Source organism: Gymnodraco acuticeps, unplaced genomic scaffold (genome assembly GCF_902827175.1).
Source record: "Gymnodraco acuticeps unplaced genomic scaffold, fGymAcu1.1, whole genome shotgun sequence".
In the NCBI taxonomy this organism is placed as follows: Eukaryota; Metazoa; Chordata; class Actinopteri; order Perciformes; family Bathydraconidae; genus Gymnodraco; species Gymnodraco acuticeps.
In genome coordinates this window covers 3,479,331-3,502,442 of record NW_022990673.1, presented here as the reverse complement: position 1 = coordinate 3,502,442, position 23,112 = coordinate 3,479,331, and the positions used below count along the sequence as shown (strand labels likewise).

Sequence of the window (23,112 nt, the reverse complement as noted above, 5' to 3'; positions counted from 1 at the left end):
CACCTGGGGTGTCTTGCCTTAAGGCCACCATTAATTTGCCTGGTAGAGGTGAACCAGTTTTTTGTATTCCATAGAGACAAATACATGTAAAAACAAAAGAAAATCGTGTTTGAATGATATATAATAAGGACTTTAAGAATATAAGATTGTCGAGATAGAATAACTCATCTCACATTAGGATAGTAGGAATTGTTCACATCTGTTAATGTTAGGCCTATCGAAATAAAAACACAAGTTGAATTCAATTGTGAGAATAATTTATATTGTCCTATAAGATTCCTGATGTCAATATAATGCATTTAGTTATTTATCTGAAGTTTATCACATTTCTATATCAAACTATAGAAAAATACTTCTTATTGCGTTCAGTAAAAGAGCAGCATTATATACTCTAAATTCAAAAAATGTGTGCCAGGTAATAAGTTAAACATGATAAGAACAAATATGTCAAAGTTGTGGGAGCAACATGTAGGTTAGTTAAGGCGCAACAGCAACCATTAACATAGACCAAGCAAATCACAATACAGGGACAAATTATGTTTTGGAAAATAATACTTGTCTCAGACTTAGATTCTAGATATAACAGCCAAACAATAAATACATATGTCACAAATGTAAAAAACTACAACATCAAAATAGTCAGAATAGTCAAAAATCAGTCACACTGAACACCAGCAGCTAACCAGAACTCTTGTTTGGCTACAACCATTAACGGCTATTTTTCAGATATTGTTCCTTTTTACCGTCTTTCTTCAAGTGTTTGGCCTTACAGTTCAGGTTTATTTTTAAAATACCACAAACTAACCACAATCAATGGACATGAACAATATTCAAAGTGTCTGGCTTCATATAGAGCTGGTCTTTTCCTTTGGGAGTAAATGGCTGTACTGGTCTTCACTGTCGTTCCACTGTTTGCACTGAACTGGGATATTTCCATTAAAAGAGATTTGTGATTCTTCAACGTGCTCAACCTTTCTCTTTGGTTTGGTTGATCTATAAATAAAAACATGTTAGTTAGGGAGACACAGTAGCTGCATTAATGTAGATACATTATGCAATAATAATGTACAAATTAAGACAGTGTACCTGTTGTCCGGCATAAGGCAAAGTGTCCGATGCAAGTCGTCTGTTGGCGGGGGTGTGAGTTGGACACATCTGGGTATGGGGGAGGTTGCGCCAGACCTGCATTTGATTAGCTTTTCTGGATCCGTCTCTGCACTCACCTCTGTTTTAGCTGCAAAGATAGGATGAACCTTATTAATCACTGTCAGAGAAGTCCCTTATTGATAGTTATTTAAAAAAATAGAAGTGATTTAGTTGATTACATTTGCATTATAGTTGTGGTATAAAGAAATGAAATGGGCACATTGTTGAATTGACTGATAAACTATACACTATCCTAAATAATATCTTTAAATTCAGTTTTATAATTACAATTAACAGTCAACTTGAAAATGCTAATATCAAATTGGAAAAGGATTAGAAAAGACTGACAAATCCCTCACAAATTGAAAAGGCACTCTTAGATTTTGACATCTGGGGTTTCTTTGAGTCAGCAAATGGACTCAAGCTTAAAAACTGGTGTTTGAGCCACAGTGCCCGGTCGTCCTCAAAGTCCTTTCTCTGCAAAGTAAATCAGATACAAATCACTTCAAAGACACATATTACACTTAAAAAGGAGCACACAGATATAAACCAGTCATTGTTCAATCTGCTAATTTACAGAGTAAAATGTGCTGTGTTTCCAAAATGTCGGACCAATTTTTGGGGAAAATATAATGTATTTCATTACCTCATGGCTAAGTCTTATAGCTGCTTCAGTGAAGTTCCTCCTTTCTCTCTCAAATATCTTTCTTTGTTCCTCAAGGGTCTTCCACTCCTCTCTGAAGCGCTCTTTCTCCTGTAGCATGAAGCAGTCGCTCAGCAGGGAGGCCGTCTCATCGTCACACGGAGAGCTCAACTGCTGCTGCAAGAATAAAAACGCACTCTTAGCCAGAATGTATAAACTCACCAGAGATCTTAACGTCTAAAATGTCATGGCAAATGTCAGTTTTACCTGCAGGAGATGCTGTTGTGTTTGAATTAAGTCTTTGCACTGCTGGATCTCCAGCTTCAGTCTGTCCATCTCGTCCTCATGAGTCTCTCGGGCAACAGCATCAGAGTTTGTGTTCTCGCCCATCTGAGCTAAAGATGCTAAATAAACAACCCAGGAAATATAATTAAGTTTACATCCGTTTTCTATGTATTGTTTTTAAAGGACAGGAAGCAAGGATCTTGACTGTAATGCCATTGTAAAATCCATGTAATTGTGTTGCTTTCATACAAATTCATATTCTTTGGCTTCATTATAAAATGTCAGCATGCTTCTGTAGCTATGTCAGTTTATCTTAGGTTGAACAAGGTTTCTACAAACACTATCTTTCAGAAGAATCCAAATTATCTGGAATACTTACATGATACAAAGTTAAATTCCTTCATGTATCAGGGTCAAACAGGGTAAGTATGCTGCATGAACACTACCTTGGCTGTCCAATCTTTCAACGTGGCTCTTAAGTCTCCTCCACTGGAGGCGAATACTGTTGGTCAGCTTTTCCCGGGCTTGATCACAGTATAGCTCTACACTTTCTTTACTGGAATCAAACACTTCCTCTTCCTCCTCTGCATCAACCTGTAATGTAATGATTTATTATTATTATTAGTTAGCCTTGTTGTTGATGTAGAATAGATATGTTTCAAACACTTGATTTAAAACTATTATAAATTAAGAATGTAGAGTCTGCAGTAGGTTTTGTATGGTGTTGTTGTACTGTACCGTGCAATAGGTTATTGAATAACCTATATTCTATTGTATTTTTTTTATATTCAGTGATGTATAAATGATATATTATTATTAGTATTATTATTATGAAAAACAACCTCCTACCTGTTTGCCGGCATCTTGATGTTTGTCCCCTCTCAGAGCTGTTTTTCTTGAACTCAGAATGGACACCATGTCTTTTTTCATTTGCTGCAACACTTTCTTCAACTCTGCATTTTCCAGTAGCAGCTCCCTTTGTCTGGTGTCATAGTTGCTCAGCAGAGTCTTATACATCTCCCCCTCATGCCTTGGGAGGACGAAGATAATCATCTGTGTTCATTTGTCTGTTCCAATTTCATATACATAACACATCTACAGGGAAAATCACTTAAAACTACCGTGACATTCAGCCACCCTGTTAGAAGCCTTTGGTCCTAAAATAAATCTGTGTCACACATTTGTTTCTTCACATTTTTACGCATGCAAATATGTCTTTAGAGACAAGATTAATAGAAAATGTAAAATGACTGGACAACAAAGTCAGTAGAAGAGAACCTACTTGGCTTCTGTCTTTACAGTTTTCCAAAGGCTTCTCTTCCCATCAGCTCTTCCAATGCTGTTTAATACATCAATGGCTGGAAGCAAAAAGGGAAAAGAAAGCTACATTTAAAAGTGCATGTGCATTTTAATCTTGTATATATAAAAATGGTGTTTGATTTTAAAATGTTAAAGGTTGGGGCTGAGCATGTTGTCTCTTATACCTTGTTTCTTCTCCTTTTTGTCAGCCAGAAGTTGATTCAAGCGCTCCTTCAGTTTGTTGAATTCTCTCTCCTTCCTTTTCATCTCATGGTTGTACTGGCTGGCTCGGCTTGCAATTATGTTTTGAAGTTTTTGCACCTGACAGGAGGAAATAAAAACAAATGTTTATCAACCTCAGCCACACAAATCTGCTTTTGAATTCACTCAACATTGTCTAAGGCAGTAAGTCTAATAAAAGTACCTCTTCTTTTTCAGTTTTTAGGCTGTTTTGCAAAGTCTTCACTTTCAGCTGCAGCTGCCGTTCTCTCTCAAGGAGTCCTGTGTTTTCTCTTTTGGACAGTTCGAGCTGCTCCTATTGTACCAGAACAACATAGACATTTATATAAGAGCTATTATTCAATGTTGATAAGAAAATATTGACGTGCTTAGTTTTAGTTAAACATTTGTCTTGTTATCTATATTTGTATTTGGAAAAAATATGTAATAGTACCTTTAGATGGGTGCTGGATAGCTGCAAGAAGTCCACATTACTGCTGGTCTTAAGCTGCTCCACCTCCATGTTTTCCAAGGTCCGGAGGCCCCTGTGGTGCAACTGAATCAGGTCATACATGCAGTTTAGCACAGGGACGACCTTCATCTCTGAGCTACCGCTCGCCTCCGTCCAAAGTGGTGGGAGGCCAAGAGACGACACCTCCTGTATAAGGGGGAATAAAGGAAGAAAAGGATGTGGAGGACAATCAACACGTCAAGTCAAGATCACTGCAGTCATGTTGTACGAGCCTTTAACTACAAGCATGTACGTATCAATAACTCAAAGAATTTGAGAACTTGATGTTACTTACCTGATTGATGTGAGATAGACATTCCTGCACATTGTGCTCGGTGCAGAAGTCACTGAGCATGTAGTCTCTGTGCAGTGGCAGCGATGATTGGCTAAACTGTCTCAAGGGAGATGGTCTATATTCAACGGAGCTGCTGCGAATGTCCATGACTTCTGGAGGAAGAAAATAGTCACAGTATGGCTTTCTGCTAATGTAACAAGAAAAGAGAACCCCTTCATACACATAATAACAACTGAGATTATTTTTGCAACAAAAACCAAGAGTAATCTTCACCGTTCATGTGTGGGTTTTAGTTTAACCTGTTCCCAACTCACTAGATTTGATACACAAGATAGAGAACGTATAACGTAACCTGTACAATGCTCGTAATGGCAGAACACTGCAGTACTGTACTTCAGTTAATCTAACTGAAGATGATAACACAGTCACATTACAAAAATAATAGGTCCATTGTGAGACATGTAAAGGTGATAATAAATACTATGGAGTACAATAGCATTTGTCTTATTTACAGAGTGTCATTCACAGAACTAAAAATATGTCAATATCTATACTCACCCGAGGAGGACTCCGGCATTGTTGCAGTGCAGCCTTCGAGCCACTTATGCAGTCAGTGCTCCTGAAATAGACAGTCAGATTAGCAGTGCTCATTCAACACAGTCTGGATTACAAAGTAATGGAAGTGAACTAGTAGTGATGACGGGTGGAAACACGCAGCAACCTTGATGAGAGAGTGTAAGCACAGCAGATTTATGCGAGCTAATTCTTCTATCTATCATAAGCAATGGTGATTGCATAGTGTACTGACAGCCATCCAATGTTTTTAAATCAAAATGTTTCTTTATAGAATGTCTTTGACAAAGCTCATTATGATGATGACATCGCCGTATTACACTGTTGTCATTGCAAGAATATTTAACAGGTTACAGCCTTGGACCAGGCTGGCATCTTATCTCAATGCTCTTATAGTCAGCTGATCAGACTAATCCCAGACACACACAGTATGTGGAGTTGTCTAGAAACCACACAATAAGAAACATTTTTAGTATGATCAATGCCGATGTGCTCCAGAAATAGACATGTAGCTATCACTCACAATTAGTATTATATATACACTTTACAGTATGACTTGATCCTTTGATATCAAAGGATACTATCAAATAATGAGCAGAAACTAAGTTTAGAAATAACTTGTTTTATGAAGAACATTTTGTAAATGTAATGTTTTATATATTTCATTTACAAAAAGGCTATGAGTCAGCTTTATCTCAGGAGATCTACCCTTTGGTTTTAGGTGATACTTAATCAGCATGGCGAGACAGATGGCAAGCCTACAGTCAAAGGGCTTAACAGGCCTATGCTGCTTAGACTGACTACTCAACAAGTGTTAACCCTTAGATCATTAGTTAAACTTATTTTCAGTATAGAGAGGCGAAGTCCCGCCCATCTACTTCCGACCCATGGGACCTTATTTCGGAAAAAATAGGCTTGTTTGAGACGCGTTGCGGCTCGCCTCGAAAGTAGACGAGAATAGCCGATCGCAGCCGGGGGAGGTCTCAAAAAGCTCGCCTGAAGTCGGACAGCTCGGAGTCGGCTTCGTCTTCTTCTTCTCTCGGTTTTTTGGCGGATTGCAAACAACTTTAAGGTGCATACCGCTACCTCCGGAGTCGGCTGGACTCGGTTTGCATTTATAAAGAATGCACAAATGTGTTTAATCGTTAATGTCAGATATGTACTAAGTAAATAGCCTACATTTGTTCCTGCTCAAGATTAGATTCAACTTTATTGTTATTGCACATATTACAGGTACTGAGACAACGAAATGCAGTTTAGCTTCTAACCAGGTGCAACAAGCAGTAAAGTGAAAAGTAATGTACACAATCTACAGAATAAAATATAGAATTAATTGAATGATGAATAAACAGTGAGGGGTATGAATACACTAGATATCAGCCTGTGAGCAGTATGAACAGTGTGTATGAATATGCTAAGATATATAAAGTATGAAAACGGTAAGCAGTGCAAGTATAGTATAAAATATATAGATATTAATTTCATGATGATAAACATTGTGGAAAAATGTGACTGGAAGTGGCGACGTAAAACTGACACAAAACAACAACAAACTTTTGCCGAGCCAATTGGAGAGTTTCATCAGCAGCACGGGGTAAAAACCACCAATGAGCGCTCAGCTCGAGATACCAGCGAGTCGTTTCCCATCAAGCATTTCGCTTCCGCAGCCCGTGGAGAGGAACTGCGCCGCCTCGCCGCGCCTTGCTCTCAAGGCTGCGGGCGTCTTTGTCCCGCGAGATTTCAACGTCTCATGTAGGCGAGCCTCCAGAGCAAGTCGGACAAAATGACTAACCATCATGCAACGCACTAGCAAGACGTTGATCGAAATTGCGCAGGTCTGCGCAGGTCTCGCTTGTCTCAAACAAGCCTATAATGTATTGAAGTCAATGGGGAGAGAAAACTTGTCTTTCGATCCCGTTTGAATTGTACCATGAATTACACATATGATGTTTGTCAATCTTAAAAAATAATTTCCATGTCAAAAAAGTCAGTTTGTCGTAAAACTGTTGAAATATAAGACTATGAAAAATACGCAACTAGAAAGACTACAAATCCCAGAGTCGCGTAAGTGATGTCATAACTGTTTTCCTCCACTAAGAGGTAGCTAAGATCAGCGCTGGCTAAGATAAGATAACTTTAACAAGTTGCCTGTGTGCTTAGTACCAGGTTGTTATCATACCAGCAATGGGTCTTGCTCGTTCTTTCGCTTCCCGTCTGATGAAAGAACCAGGAGTGGCTGGATTAAGTTAGCTACCTAGCTAGTAGCTAGCACGTTAGTTAGCATTACAGCCATGTCATTTGTATTAGCCTTAACATGAAGTAACATTAAGTAACCCAACATTTTAAACAGTAAGAGTAGTAGTCATATTTCGTGAACCCTTTGAAGAGTACTGTCACACCGGTGTGATCATTCTATAATACACTATTTAAGCCCGGGGGAGAAATGCTAACGCTACATTAGCATCTGCGATCTTTTCTACTTCACGCTATCTGCACAAATGGTTGACATTAAACATTAAAAAGACCAGGCAGTTCAGAGAGAATCAGAGGAAGGCAGGCAGCTTTGCGTGACATTCTTCTGGACGTGTTTCATTGTGGTGATAGTGAGGATTGTCAATCCTTTTGTTGACAAGACAGTAGTTGTTCTGCTAGACCGGAGATGTAGTTCATTCAGCGTTTCACACAAACAAATGTGTTACTTCACAGTTTTACGACACATTATTTTTTTTTGACTTGCAAAATTATCTTTTAAATTGACAAACATCATATGTGTAATTCGTGGCACAATTCAAACGGGATCGAAAGATAATCTTTCTCTCTCCATTGACTTCAATACATAATTTTTCCGAAATAAGGTCCCATGGAGGTCCACCGGAAGGGGAGGGACTTCGCCACTCTAACATTTCCAAAGGTTTGTGGTCCTAATGGGCCATGTATGATGTGATTTTATTTGTATGTGCATTTTAGACGATAATGGCACTTTGTAAAGTTGCACACAACAGTTCACTTGCATTCTCTTTTGGTACACAATATAAAACAAGAACCATAATTTTAGTTGAGTACTGTAGATGAGTTGAGGAGTAGGCTACAGTGTGCAGATGCTGGTTTGTAGTCTGGCAGGCCAGAAAAGGCTGTAAAAACACTCATCAGAGAGAATAAACTAAGTCATCCTACCTTACTTTTAACAGTTAAGTTTGCAAAAACAAATACTATTTTTGTCACATTATTTAAGTAAAATATTTCCTGGAAGCTAAAAACAAAACCCAGGAATAGCCTTGTAAGTAAGTCTGTTTTGTTAATGTCATTAATGACAATGTGTAACCTTAATGCATGATCAGCACACCGTTCACTCAACAGATCATGTTTTGGTTTAAATAAAAAATAAAGCAAAACAAACATTAAGCTGTTCCTTTATAGTACACAGCAGTCGGTCAACGTTAACTACCATCTGAGTGACCCGAAAACAACTTGACATTGAAACCAAGTCTCAGCAAAACAAGCTGACTAGTTTCAAAATGTTAATAAAAAGAGAATACAAAAATGTGTCGATTACATACTTAACGTTGCAGTTGTAAGCGTTCCCCCCAAATGTCTGCTCCTAGCTTCCCGATCCAGCAGCTCCTGAAGCCATGTCGGTCCGAATGACAGTCCACTCCAGTGCACGCAAACCAAACAGCACGCTAATTGGCTGGTTCGTTGTCTAGCAACGGTACACGGCTCAATATGATTGGCTCTTGGCTGTATAAGGTATTTCAAGTGTTTTGAAGTACAATTCTTTTTTATTAACCGTTTTAATGATGACTTAAGCTTAGTATTAAAACAGTCGAATAAACACAATTATGACCTTGGGTAACTTTAATGCAATTTTAACAATGAATATAAAAAACAATACAATACAATTGCTTATTACACGGTACAGTAACAACACCCTAGCTTCCGCAGACTACATTCTTAATTGATAAAAGTAATACATTAAGGATTTAAATCATAATCTACTAACCTATTCTACATCAACAACAACAAGACTGAATCAAATAAATAAATAAATACAAAGTGGTTATAAAAAAGACAAAAGCCACTAGATAAATGCACATTTACAAATTGACAGAGGTAAATGTTAAAATATGAATGAATAGATATTCTATTTTTTATAACCCTCTCTTCAGTAACATAAATAAGGTAACATACATAATATATAATACAACTTTAACATTACCTTAACAGTGTTTCTCTACAGGTCAGAATGTAACCTCTGAGTGTGTGAAGCAGATTTGACTCCAAAATAGGCTACTTGTACACACATTTTAAGGACAATTTAGGCATTAAAATACATAATGATTCATCTTAGCAGAAAAAAAACAAATGTAAACTAATAGCGTTATGGCTCAGTTTTTCTATTTCCAAGATGCAACATGTGTAAAACTGGTGCCATAATTGTAATACAAATCAATATTTATTATTTATGCCAATGCTTGTCCTGTGCAAAAGGATACCAGTTTGATCTGTGAGGATTCAGATGGAGTTTATCTAAGTAATAAGATATACAGTTTAATGTATTTATTGTAAAATATCTTACATTTCAGGCAGTGAATATCCCCTTTACCTTTAATTTTCAAGTGCCTTAGATTGCAAAAATAGAAATAAAGCTAAATATGAGTATAATGATAATGTGCAATTTAAAACAGAAAGCATTTGCCCAACTCTGGCATGATTCTCTGCATAATCTTTTTTTTTTTTGGAGACATTTCTAGTAACTTCTACAAGGTATTATCAGAGGGTTTTTCATCATCACATCTTGTCCCAACAATAGAGCCGTGATAATGACAAACACTTTTAAACACTTGATTGGTAACATCTATTGGATTTACAGTACAGTATGACATTAAATTCATAGTAAACTTTTAGTATCAGTATTTCTGCACATTTAATCTCAATATACTTTACTGGACAATTTAAAGTGCACAACACAATGCCTGACCAGTTCATATACAGTTATGATCACATTTTCAGCTTGACCCAGAGCTAGTCACTAACGGACACAGGGAATCCTGAGGAAACAGATGTATTGAGCAGTGGGTCTGTGAAGTCGTCACTCTTTGCTTCAAGCCACCAGGTTGTCATGTCTCCTTTTCCCTGTTTGGTCAAGAACAAATGAAAGAGTGTTTGAGAGAGAGAAGAGAGTCATATTGCAAAGCATGTGTCCCTTTGAAATAAAGCCATTAGGGTTGAAGGGGGGGGGGGGGGGGAGAGAGCAGCAGCTGGGGCCACCCCTTAACAAGACATCACAAGTGTCAGCCGCCCTGTCCGCTGGGACTGAGAAGAAACCCCTCCCCATAATCACACTGGCACTACCCAGAGAAAGGTCTTAAATTACAGCTGGGGTATAGGAGCTGGATCATACAAACCTTCAATACAAGCACAGAAAATAACAGACACACCCAGTATATTTTCACTTGCATGGAAGTTTTGAACTTTCCTGTGATCTTTTTTCTCGGACTCACAAATCCCTTGTCTTAATATTTGCAGATGGACATTTGCTTTAAGCTATGATCTGGCAGATAACTTTTCTTCTCTTTTTTAGATTAATGTATTTGTATGCATTGTCCTTGTTCAATAAAGATATAATAATAGGGAGGCTATCATCTTGATTATGTTTCTCGCTGCATCTATTAGTCTTTCATAGAGTCTACAGCATATACCAAATAATGAAAGGGCATAAAGTGCAACAGTCCTGCAATAGATCCTGATTGATAGGACTTTGATTCACAAAATAATAGAAATACGTGTCTGCATAACACAAACAAATAAAAAGGTTTAAAAGCCACTCTACAAATGAGATGTACACATTTGTTTAAATATTGATAAATAGATATTAAATGTTTTATTATCCTGTCTTCAGTAACATATATAAGGAAACATGCATACAGTAACAACACAACTTTACCTTAACATTAAATGTTCCTCTGCAGGTCAGAATGTAACCTCTGAGTGTGTGAAGCAGGTTGGCCGTGGCACCACTCACCTGGATCTTCAGTGCTGTAAACATAATTATAGAGAAATACTCAACATTTTATATTGCATAATATGAACAATGTATGCCTGATATTAATTGTTGCAGGAGTATCTTTTTTATTATCTGTTTGCATACTTATGTGTAATGTAGCCTGCATGGTTTATAAGCTTCATGCTTTAGTTTTAAAAATCAAAATGATTTGTATTACACTAGATGATCAATAGCCAATCAAAATAAAAAATGGTGATGGATTTATCTTGTAATATTTACAGTATAGTACAGTGGGGCAAAAAAGTATTTAGTCAGCCACCAATTGTGCAAGTTCTCCCACTTAAAAAGATGAGAGAGGCCTGTAATTTTCATCCTAGGAACACTTCAACTATGAGAGACAGAATGGGGGGAAAGAATCCAGGAAATCACATTGTAGGATTTGTAATGAATTAATTGGTAAATTCCTCGGTAAAATAAGTATTTGGTCACCTACAAACAAACAAGATTTCTGGCTCTCACAGACCTGTAACTTCTTCTTTAAGAGCCTCCTCTGTCCTCCACTTGTTAACTGTATTAATGGCACCTGTTTGAACTTGTTATCAGTATAAAAGACACCTGTCCACAACCTCAAACAGTCACACTCTAAACTCCTCTATGGCCAAGACCAAAGAGCTGTCAAAGGACACCAGAAACAAAATTGTAGACCTGCACCAGGCTGGGAAGACTGAATCTGCAATAGGTAAGCAGCTTGGTGTGAAGAAATCAACTGTGGGAGCAATTATTAGAAAATGGAAGACATACAAGACCACTGATAATCTCCCTCGATCTGGGGCTCCACGCAAGATCTCACCCCGTGGGGTCAAAATGATCACAAGAACGGTGAGCAAAAATCCCAGAACCACACGGGGGGACCTAGTCAATGACCTGCAGAGAGCTGGAACCAAAGTAACAAAGGCTACCATCAGTAACACACTACGCTGCCAGGGACTCAAATCCTGCAGTGCCAGACGTGTCCCCCTGCTTAAGCCAGTACATGTCCAGGCCCGTCTGAAGTTTGCTAGAGAGCATTTAGATGATCCAGAAGAGGATTGGGAGAATGTCATATGGTCAGATGAAACCAAAATAGAACTTTTTTGGTAAAAACTCAACTAGACGTGTTTGAAGGAGAAAGAATGCTGAGTTGCATCCAAAGACCACCATACCCTACTGTGAAACATGGGGGTGGAAACATCATGCTTTGGGGGGCTGTTTTTCTGCAAAGGGACCAGGACGACTGATCCGTGTAAAGGAAAGAATGAATGGGGCCATGTATCGTGAGATTTTGAGTGACAACCTCCTTCCATCAGCAAGGGCATTGAAGATGAAACGTGGCTGGGTCTTTCAGCATGACAATGATCCCAAACACACCGCCCGGGCAACGAAGGAGTGGCTTCGTAAGAAGCATTTCAAGGTCCTGGAGTGGCCTAGCCAGTCTCCAGATCTCAACCCCATAGAAAATCTTTGGAGGGAGTTGAAAGTCTGTGTTGCCCAGCGACAGCCCCAAAACATCACTGCTCTAGAGGAGATCTGCATGGAGGAATGGGCCAAATTACCAGCAACAGTGTGTGAAAACCTTGTGAAGACTTACAGAAAACGTTTGACCTCTGTCATTGCCAACAAAGGGTATATAACAAAGTATTGAGATGAACTTTTGTTATTGACCAAATACTTATTTTCCACCATAATTTGCAAATAAACTCTTTAAAAATCAGACAATGTGATTTTCTGGATTTTTTTTTCTCATTTTGTCTCTCATAGTTGAGGTATACCTAGGATGAAAATTACAGGCCTCTCTCATCTTTTTAAGTGGGAAAACTTGCACAATTGGTGGCTGACTAAATACTTTTTTGCCCCACTGTATATAGTATATATACTACATTTTTTATCAAATCATTATTGTCACATCCATACAGATGTCCTACAATTCAGTTGGCCTTGTATCTATAGTTAACTGTTGGGGAATAATTTCCCTTGCATGTCATCTTTCGCCCTCAGACGCAGATGCCCAGCCTTGAGCAGCAGTTATCTCCCTTAAGGAGGGGCTGCCCTAGCATTTTGTTGTTGTTACCAGTTTATGACTGGGCAACTCTCGGTTAGAGATAGTTATTGTTATGGGACACCTGGAAAACATCCTTCTCGGGGTGTATATGACCCCGAGCCATAAGCAATAACAAATGTGATTCAGTGTCTCTCAGCTGTTTAGTCTATCTATTGAAGAATGTTGATTATTACACTCTGAACTAGTTCAAACGTCGAACTACAGAAGGGTTCTTCAGAATTGATTGTGGCATCTCTACCGTGTGGTCAAATCGTGGCCTGTGAAATGTCTCCAAATAAACCGTCAGTGTTTGCCATCAAAGCTCCAGCTCTCCTCGTGTCTCTCTGAGTCCTGACTCCAATTGCTTCAGAAGTTTCCCTCACAAGGTGACCTATTTTTTATTGTGTGCAAGTCATACTTACAAAAATGTATTTCTGTTCTAAGTGGCATTTAGATTATAGGTCCAATAACAACGAAGTATAAGATCTCTAAGGCCCGTCTGTAATTATGTTAGACAAACAGCAAAGACCAAGTATGTAATTTGCACACTTTGCAACACACATTATTATCTATTTTTCACATGGTGATTTAAAAGCATATTTGTAAAATGGGCAAGCAAAAGTACTGTAGCGGTGCACAAACCTCAGCTCATTAAAACATTTCCTAATGAAGCCTTTTAGGTCAAAGTTTATCTCGTATTAAAGGTTTTATAAGCGTTTGTTTCTTCACTTTTGAGCATACAGTCGTTTAGTGTATTTCTATTAACCCAATAGTCTAGTGTGGAGGATTAGCACACTGTAATACTTCCATGTTGTAACTCCTCTCTGCTGTACAGGTGAGCAAACACAGACACAATCTCTTTGGCATGATAGCAGCAGCGGCCAAAGGCTATTTCTGAACTGCCATTGAAGCCAGTTACAACAACACTGTAGACACACGTTTGAATAAATGCTGGACAATGTAAGAAAAAGCACACAGAAGTCATGTAGATGTTCAGATGATGAAGAAAAAAATACTGAAATTGATTTGATGTTCATGTTTCCACTTTGAGACATTAATTCGGTGTATCTAATAAATACCTTCACTTGTTGATTCCATGCGGGACGCAGTGTTGACAGTGTCCCCAAACAGGCAGTAGCGAGGCATTTTGGTGCCAACCACACCGGCCACAACAGGTCCTGGGAGATTTAAACAGCAGTGAATATAATACACTCTAGTCGAATACTATTGTCTAAACACTACAACTGAATAAGGACAATGCAGGGGCCCTTAGTCTTAGGGCAATGTATGTTTATTTTATATTACTTTATTGTTAAAGTTACATTGTTATCTCTTTTACTTAATACAAATCTGTTGCAAAAAATGTATTGTGAACATAAACAACATGCTTAAAAGCTAGAGCCAAGATAACTTAAAGTGTCCTATTAACACTTTAAACATAAAACGATTCAAGAAAAATGATTGAAGTACCAGTGGCGACTCGTCATTAGGGGCACAGCCCCACCTACTGTCAGCAGAAAACAATTAAAATAATAATTCCAAAAATATGTATGAAATATATGTTAAAATGTATTTTAAGATCATGTTTAGTCGTCTGATTCGTCTCTACATTGCTGTTTTAGTCTGTGTTCTTGTAATTAGTGTCTACAGTGTGCCTATTGAGCCGTGTTGAGGCATGTGGGGCAAGCCCCGATCTAGCCCCTCTCTCTTGCTGTAGAAATGAATGGGTACTGTGAAAACTACACTGTGCATGCTCAGAGTCTTTTTGTATTCAATGTGTGTGGCAACAAAATAATCACAAGTGGGGCATAGCGCTCGCAACCCCACCAAAACGTCATCTCATAATTCAGAGCTGATTGGTTGTAAGTACGTCTGCCGCGAAAAGTGTAGTTGTGAAGAGGAGACTATAGAGAGAGCAGCGTATAGCCATTCAAATCAGTAATTAACGAAAAGAAAATGAATGAAGTTGACCATCTACTTCAGCTTTGGTAAGTTCATTTGATGTCATATCTTTTGTTGATCTTCTGTGTTTTGCCTACAGGCTATTGCTCTGCTGGATCGATTGATATTGTGACCTCGGTGATGAGTGCCTGTGTTTTCCTTATATTTGCAGTCTATGGTGTTTTAATGCTGAAGCATTACGGTTGTTGTTATTGTTAAGTATTGCTTTGTGATGGTGCCCTTTACTCCATGTATTAAGGTGCATTACAATATGACATCCCCACGCTGTGTACGTCAATATATGCACTGACAGTCAGGGACAATTTGCAGCCCTAGGCGAGATTTGAGCTGACGCCCCAGCCAGAGAATCGTTACAATAGAAAAGATAAAGATCCATAGAGTATCCAAGGAATACACAATAGAATGGGGGGTGGACGTCACATCTTCTAGGGGGGTCCAGGGGTATGCCCCCCCGGGAAGATTTTTTTGAACATTCTAAAGTAAAATGCTTCAATCTGGTGCACTTTGAGCAGAATTACTATAGATCTAGGGGTACAACTCTAAACACCCATTATGAAAAAGATCGGTTTACATTTTATTAATCAAATAAGTATGTGAACATAACCAATAACCTACCATAGCCAATAACAAATGAATGAAACTTATTTTATTTTTGTTGTTCTTTCATATCTTATTTTACCTAGTTAACATTTATTTATTCGTGCATATTTTTTAATCTCTCCAGTTTAAAACGATATTTTTGGTTACTGTCCTATAGTATACATTGGAATGATTTCAAACCTGTTTATCCCAATAATTATAAAGGAGTGCCTTGGAAACATGTGTTTACATCGTTTTACATACATTGTGATCAAACCGTTTGAGACCCACTTGGATAACTTAGACTAAAGTGAACTATCTAAACACTCAGAGTCCTTTACCTCACTGAGCTGTAGTTATCAGCCTCTCAGTCTGACAGGAGAGGACTCTCCCTCCACATTATTGTAGAAACATCTTCTTCTTATAGCCGTTAGAGCAGCTAGCACCAGATTCTAATAACAACAGCGCCGGTACCGGTGCTCTCTCTCTCCCTCGCTCGCGCCCACGCTCACTCGCACTTTGGCTGTGAGCTGCGGGCGCCAGATAAGCCAACATCTATGGCGTTATATTTGTGCCTCTATCCTGAGCACGCAATGAAACATGTTGAGCATAGAAAATGCGATTGAGCGCGCACTTGAACATTTTTGAGCACAGAGAAATATATTTTCTCTCATCAAACTCCTGCTCCGTGCGCAAGCAGACCGCTGCACGCGCTCTCTCTCCCTCGCTCGACCTCTCCACCTTGTGCGTGCTCAGCTTTGCCTGCGCTCGCTCAAGTTGTCACAGTGTTACAAATGTGCCACAAAACCAACCAATCGGAGAACTCGAGAAGGTCAATTCTGATTGGCTGGTCGTCTCCAATCATATCTTCTATCTGAGATGAGAGAGAGAGATTTTCGGTTGCCATCAGGCTGTTGACGTTCTTATTACACATCCGTTGTTGACATGTACACATGCATTTACAGGACATGACAGATTTGAATGAAGAGAATAGTACGCCACAGTGTCAGGTGAGTTATACATTTCTAGTTTTCTGATATCACGTTATTGTCAATGCCTGAGTTTGCTAGCTGGCAACATAGCTATAGGGGTAGTTTAAGCAAACAGCTAACAAACCATAGCCTACATACATGAACCCTTCTGAGGTATTGATTACTTGTTGTAAGCATTAGAGGTGGCAGAATGACAAAACATGTTTCTCTTTCTATCACAATTTTGGGTTGACCAGAACCTGGACCAACTTCTGTTTCCTGTTCTACAATGGGCATAGAGCTTGCCTTAATTTTCAACCGGACAACTAAACAGATTAGGCTAGGATACCGGATAAAGCTAGCAACACACGTTAACCATGAACAGTCTATTAATCCGTTCTCTTAATGTTATTTCTTCCAACGTTGTGGAATTAGAGAAAAGGGGCTTCTTAACGTGCTTTTATCCGGGGTGGAGAGAGTTAAATATTAGTTAAATATAACATTGGGGCGTGTGATTGTAGTGGGTGGAGGTGGTGAAATGAGGATATCCATTTTGGAGTTCAAGCTAGTATATTATAGTTAACGTTACACAATAATAAGGAAGAGCTATTTTTGTGATACATCGCTATTGATATGGATTTAGAGTGGATATTTGAGACTTCCAAACAGTAAACAAAAACGTAACTTATGGGTGAGTGTTTTTAGCAGAGCCATATTGTCCTTGTGATTCTGTTAATAATTACCTGTCTGTATTATGTTTCAGCTCAGCTGATGTTGGATTGATGGCAAAGGGAGAGGGACTTAAGTGAGAGTGAAAACACAAGGTAAGTTTCAAATAGGTCAGCAATGTCCCATCCTATAGGTTGCTAGATGTATCCAACCCTTTCTGCTGTCTTTGTCTCCCTCTTTCAGCAAAAGAACCCCAGGGGGATTCAATGGAGCCTGAAGACCTGCAATGAGACCCTCACCCTGCACCTGAGTCTCAACTCCCAGAGTTTTGCAAGCCTCTCCCTGTTCCTTATTTTTATTAAACAAACGTTAAGCTTCCCAATGGTGTGGTCTTTGTTTTGTGAAAAATATGATTACCTCACATGTGTTGTTGCTGTTGTTGTCTTTTGTGATAGTTAAATTGCTCCTGCTGACTTGAGCCAGCCATTCTTTCCTCCTCTCTGTGTCAGTGGGGAAGCCGTACATTCATACTCCTTTCTCTGAGCGATTGGAGCATCCCCAGGCAGCACAGCAAACCATGGGGGAGACTATATGCCAGGACAACTGTGAAGCTGACAATTGAGCGGCCCGACCAAGCAAGGAGGCAGAGGCAGAGGCAGAACGTCCAAAATACAACCCGGTGTGGGCATTTATTAAGTCAGGAACACATGACACACAACCTCAATCCTGCTGCTGCTGTTCACGTGGGCACAGCCTGCAGCCACCAGGATCTCACACACACTACCAGCCTCAAAACAGACAGGGCAACAGAGCCTAAATACACACCCACCCTAATCAAACCAACAGGACACAGGTGAGGGGGGAGGAGACAACACAGGACACCAGGTGCACACAATCAACGACAGACATGGGGAAAGGGGAACACTTTTCAACAACAACAAACTAAACAACCCGTAACGGAGGCCGAGATCTATGAGCCCAGAGATCATCTCTGTGTCAGTGGGGAAGCCGTACATTCATACTCCTTTCTCTGAGCGATTGGAGCATCCCCAGTTAGCACAGCAAACCATGGGGGAGACTATATGCCAGGACAACACAGAGGAAAAGGCACAGACAAACTGCATGCATGCTATTCAATGTTTATTGAATTCCATTTATTTACATGGATGTTCCTAAAACAACACATCATCATGCTGCTGCTAGCCCTTTGACTCATTGATTACTGAAACCACCATGAATTAAAGAAATGGTAGTAATTATTCTAATCTGAATTTTGAAACCTTCCTTTCTTCCCTCCCTCTAAATATATCAATAAACATTAGGATGTGATGTTCCTGACTACCATACAAGTTTAAGAAGATAATATTTGTTTTAAAGAATTCAAAGCAATAAACAACAGCAACAGGCTCTTTAACCAAGGCAATGTTAGCCTAACATGTATATGTTAACAGGTAAGATAGCTGTTCACACTATCTATGTATATTTTATACTTTTTGTAATGCTATGTTATTTCTATTTAAGATGTTTACATTTTCGATTGTTTAATTCTAGTCTTTTAACTGTCTAATGTACAATGCCTTGTCTTTTGCTGCTGCAAAGCAAACATTTCCCCAATTGGTATCAATAAAGTACTTCTTATTTTATCTTAATCCTCAAATATTAGCACATTTTACTTTAAAAAAAACAAAACACATTGATGTAACTACCTACACATATCAATATGTTGGATACATATTGCAAATCAAAACCTTTATTGACCACTAATTACCAAAAATTGCATTTCTATCCTGTTATTAATGCATTCAAATCGTGATTCAAATGGCCCGCCACGAACTTCCGGGAACTTTCTGAGTCTCTCTGAACCACGTGACGATCAAGCATTTTGGACTTCCGCTGTCGCAACTCTTCTCTCTACATGGCGCTGGACCAGCCAATCAGAATTGACCTTCTCGAGTTCTCCGATTGGTTGGTTTCGTGGCACATTTGTAACGCTGTGACAACTTGAGCGAGCGCAGGCAAAGCTGAGCGCGCACAGGGTGGAGAGGTCGAGCGAGCGGGGGAGAGAGAGCGCGTGCAGCGGTCTGCTTGCGCACGGAGCAGGAGTTTTATGAGAGAAAATATATTTCTCTGTGCTCAAAAATGTTCAAGTGCGCGCTCAATAGCATTTTCTATGCTCAACAGGTTTCATTGCGTGCTCAAGATAGAGGCACAAATATAACGCCATAAACATCCCCCATTTTCATCACTTACAGTGCCCATCGTAAAGGGCAAATGAAAAGTGTAACCGGGGTGAAAAGGGTGTCACATTTACTTAATTATGAATATTGTTACATCAAGGCCGAAAATTAGGATGAGCACCAACGGTCAAAAATGTTTTTCTACCAGCGCAGCGCCTCCCCAGATCTGGCGCCCTAGGCGAAAATCTATAACGCCAGTGCCACGGGCCGGCCCAGCCTCTGGGAAAAGCAGGTGGATAAAGGTGAGACATCATCAGTACCTGAGTGGATGCCGGCGCGTATCTGCAGCTGTGTGTTGGGTTTGTGAGGGATCTTGAAAGTGTGGCAGACACTGACCAGATCAAGAGCCATGCTGGCTATCTCTCCGGCATGATTGATGCCATTTTGTTGAGGGACCCCAGAGACCACCATGTCTGGAAGACGAGTCAGAGACAAAACAGGAAGAGTTAGAGTGAGATGCATTAAAGAAATGTATCAAAACACACATTTGACAGTGACACAGTAACTTGGTTTTTGCTTTTAAATAATCTATTTTAGTTGTGAATCTTTACATTTATCTTTATCTTCTATTTCAATAGTGGTGCTTTAAAAATATGTATCACTTTTTGTTAGCAGTTCTAAATCTGTTTATCTTCCTTACATGCATCGCCTATTGTCTCCACTTTGTAGACGTCGTAATTGTCAATAATGTCATCAAAGCTGGTGTAGAGCTGGTTGAGGAAGTCCACGACTTGGTGGGGAGTGCTGGCACCAGACAGCTGAGTGAAGCCCACAATGTCACTGTAGCAGGGAGAAATACAGTGTTAGTCAGTTCTAGTTTTACATTTCAAAAAACGTGCATGTAACATACAAAGAGGAAGAAAATCTATCTAAATGTATCCCTGGTAATAAAAAAAGTTATACTCCAGACACTTTACAATCAAACAAATGGCCATTAATAAATGTAAGTCGGTGTTAAGAACACAAACCTGAAGTAGACGGTGGCGTTGGAGTAGCTCTGAGCCTCTGATGTTCGACCCTGACGAAGGTCATCAGCCACTGGTTTTGGTAACATACCTACAAGGGTTAGCAATTTTTTCATTGCTTAAAAAAATGATGTCTCCAATATATTCTTTGGGGAAATGGATAGGAATAATGAAGTTGCTTCTTCTGCACCACTAGATGGCAACGAACACATTTGACTGTGTAATTCTTGGTGACTTTTTATATGATGCACAACAGCATACTCATATTGTCACATTTTAATGTTTATCACCCACAAATCCAGCCTTTTGTGCGCTATATATGGCAGTTTTAGCTCTGCAATGTCCCCAAGACAAATCCTGAATAGATTTATCTAGCATGAGTGTTCTGGGTAATAATTATTAGCGCAATGTAACTCTTTCACTCCACACCGTTATCCTGACTCACTGTATAACAGCCTGTCCGTCTTCTGTTTCTCTTGAAGAAGGTCCTGTGTTCTCTCAGCAACTATAGCCTCCAGATGTTTGCTGTACTTCTCCATCTGCAGTTAAACAAACTCTGTGTCTGAAACTCAAAACCATACACGGCAAAAAGTAACTGCTGTTTTGCAGAATGAATCCAAGTTACATCACATTATATTTGTGCTATTTATGGTTATTAAATTAATTATATGTGGCTTTATGCCTATTTGTTGTGCATTATTGTACCATATGCCAGCGGGTTATTACCAGGTTCATCATCATGTCCACAGGGCTGACTTTGTGTGGGTTCATTTTGTCAAGATTCTTCTTCACTTGCTCAAACGTGGGCCTCGTGGTGACATTATGATTCCAGCACTTCTTGATAAGCTGTTCAAGTGTTCCAGAGAATATATCAACACCCATTGCCTTAAATGTTTAAACAGTCATGGTTTCGACACATAATAACATAATATAACACTTCCTAGTTTTTGTGTGAGCCAATTCAATTCACACTAACAAGAGTGTAACTAGCCACATTCTCTCCATACATAGTTTCAAAATCTGCACGTATGTCAGACCTCACAGTAGTCTTCTTGACTGGGACAGTCAGTATCTGCTTTCCCTGCTTTGACTTCAGGCAGAGGGGGGCGCCATGCGATATCCACCCTCACTCCCTCAGCCTGGTGCTGTGGAGAGGACTGCTGGTTACAAAAGATCAAAAGGAAGTGAAGGTTGTAATCTACAAAGAGGGCTGTCATACTCACTGAAATGAGGTCAGAGCGAGTTGCAATCTCAACCAGAATAATGGAGTAGCTGAGGAGAGGAGGAAAAAGTAGAGATTGCTTTCATCTAATTTTCAAATGTGGTTAAGATTCAACATTCAACACTTTGCATAGACATGAAAAAGCCTGTCTACTATTGACCATATTTGATTTAACTGAAATGTTCTTGTGCAAAACTTAACAACAATGAACTGCTTAAACTGTGACCCTTGAACACACCTGTAGACATCGGCTGCTACCGTCATGTTGGGGCTGCTTCCCAGCACGACCTCTGGGGCACAGTATAAACGATTTACATTCCCACAATTAAAGCCATTACTGGTGGCCTCAAAGTCCTCCCGTCTGAAGACTGTGAGCCCGTAATCTGAGGACAAACACAGAAAAATATGGTGAGGTAGGATGTTTTCTTTCACCTTTCCAGAATAACAAAATTGCTTATTTCTTTAAAAGGATATTTCTTTTTGTTTCATAGTGTTAATTAAACTGCATCAAGTGGCTTATCACAGATTTGTGGTCACTGAAAACACAGTATGACAAAATGTTTTGACGCTGAAGGATTTTGTCACCTGAGATTTTGCACACCCAGCGGTCGTCAATTACACAGTTTCTGGAATGAAGTCTCCCATGAAACATCTTGTGCTGGTGGAGGTAAGACATCCCGCGGGCGATATCAGTGGCAAATGACAGCCTACATGGGGGAAAACTCTTAGAAGTTGATGTTCTTGTGTTTTTCACATGTCTTTTCAATCAATGTTACATTTCAGGGCATATAATAAATAACAGTGAGTGAAGCCAATCCCACAACACAATAATACAGTATACAACTTCTGTTTTATGTCAAGTAGCTTGCATTGTATTATGGGATAGGGAATTTTAGTCTTTAAGGAAGTTATTCCTCATTTAATAAGGAATAAGGGCAACATCTGAAATACTACAAGTATATAAAATATTTGAAATACGTTTCTTTCAATTCAAATGACAAGCTGCAACTCTTTTCGAAAAGCTGGAATCATGAATGTTTTTTGCATTAAAAATGTCTTGAATGGTTATCAAAATAGTTGCTGATGGTTCCGTTCATTTATAAGAAATCATCCTATTTCATTCGCTCTTTGTTCATTTCTTTCAACAGAAGCTGTCAAATGAATGTAGTGTGTTCATACCACAACTACTACTTCAGGGATTGAAATTTGAACATGGTAAATGTGTTTGTTTGTTTTTTAATTAAGTGGAAATCAGTGTTTCTTTTCTCACCTGAAGCCCCAGTTGATTGGGATGTCTTCATTAAGCAGGACATCGGACAGACTTCCTTTGGGGCAGTACTCTGTGATGATGCTGACGTAGGGAACTTCGATAGAACCACCAATGAACTTGCATAGATTCGGGTGGTCCAGCAGCCTAGCCAATATGAAATAATCATTAGCTGCAGGGTTTGGGGA

General features: G+C 39.2%; 2 protein-coding genes across 4 annotated transcripts in view; both read right to left on the bottom strand.

Annotated features, from left to right (window-relative positions):
* Positions 1 to 240: 240 nt before the first annotated feature.
* Positions 241 to 8,603, bottom strand: LOC117555180 (afadin- and alpha-actinin-binding protein-like). Of its 3 annotated transcripts, none has more exons than XM_034229965.1 (14): positions 8,529 to 8,603; positions 4,957 to 5,017; positions 4,399 to 4,550; positions 4,047 to 4,250; positions 3,798 to 3,908; positions 3,559 to 3,694; positions 3,357 to 3,432; positions 2,924 to 3,104; positions 2,521 to 2,668; positions 2,057 to 2,193; positions 1,793 to 1,966; positions 1,506 to 1,623; positions 1,087 to 1,234; positions 241 to 993 (listed from the first exon to the last, which is right to left on the bottom strand). In XM_034229965.1, the coding sequence occupies exons 2-14, from the start codon at positions 4,973 to 4,975 to the stop codon at positions 846 to 848; spliced, it is 1,752 nt and encodes a 583-aa protein (XP_034085856.1). In that variant the 5' UTR covers positions 4,976 to 5,017; positions 8,529 to 8,603; the 3' UTR covers positions 241 to 845. The 3 variants fall into 3 exon arrangements, with proteins under 3 accessions (XP_034085856.1, XP_034085858.1, XP_034085857.1); XM_034229967.1 differs by having other exon boundaries at positions 1,793 to 1,963; XM_034229966.1 differs by having other exon boundaries at positions 4,399 to 4,547.
* A 224-nt stretch (positions 8,604 to 8,827) lies between these two features.
* Positions 8,828 to 23,112, bottom strand: part of LOC117555167 (atrial natriuretic peptide receptor 2-like) — a 27,414-nt gene continuing 13,129 nt past the window's right edge. Inside the window, exons 11-23 of the mRNA XM_034229945.1 lie at positions 22,928 to 23,071; positions 22,243 to 22,364; positions 21,896 to 22,040; positions 21,659 to 21,707; positions 21,473 to 21,580; positions 21,162 to 21,281; positions 20,881 to 20,974; positions 20,439 to 20,526; positions 20,111 to 20,250; positions 19,731 to 19,883; positions 14,132 to 14,230; positions 10,916 to 11,007; positions 8,828 to 10,104 (exon numbers count right to left, since the gene is read on the bottom strand). Coding sequence (XP_034085836.1) covers positions 9,994 to 10,104; positions 10,916 to 11,007; positions 14,132 to 14,230; positions 19,731 to 19,883; positions 20,111 to 20,250; positions 20,439 to 20,526; positions 20,881 to 20,974; positions 21,162 to 21,281; positions 21,473 to 21,580; positions 21,659 to 21,707; positions 21,896 to 22,040; positions 22,243 to 22,364; positions 22,928 to 23,071 — 1,465 coding nt within the window. The 3' untranslated portion in view covers positions 8,828 to 9,993. The remainder of the gene's footprint in view (positions 10,105 to 10,915; positions 11,008 to 14,131; positions 14,231 to 19,730; positions 19,884 to 20,110; positions 20,251 to 20,438; positions 20,527 to 20,880; positions 20,975 to 21,161; positions 21,282 to 21,472; positions 21,581 to 21,658; positions 21,708 to 21,895; positions 22,041 to 22,242; positions 22,365 to 22,927; positions 23,072 to 23,112) is intronic.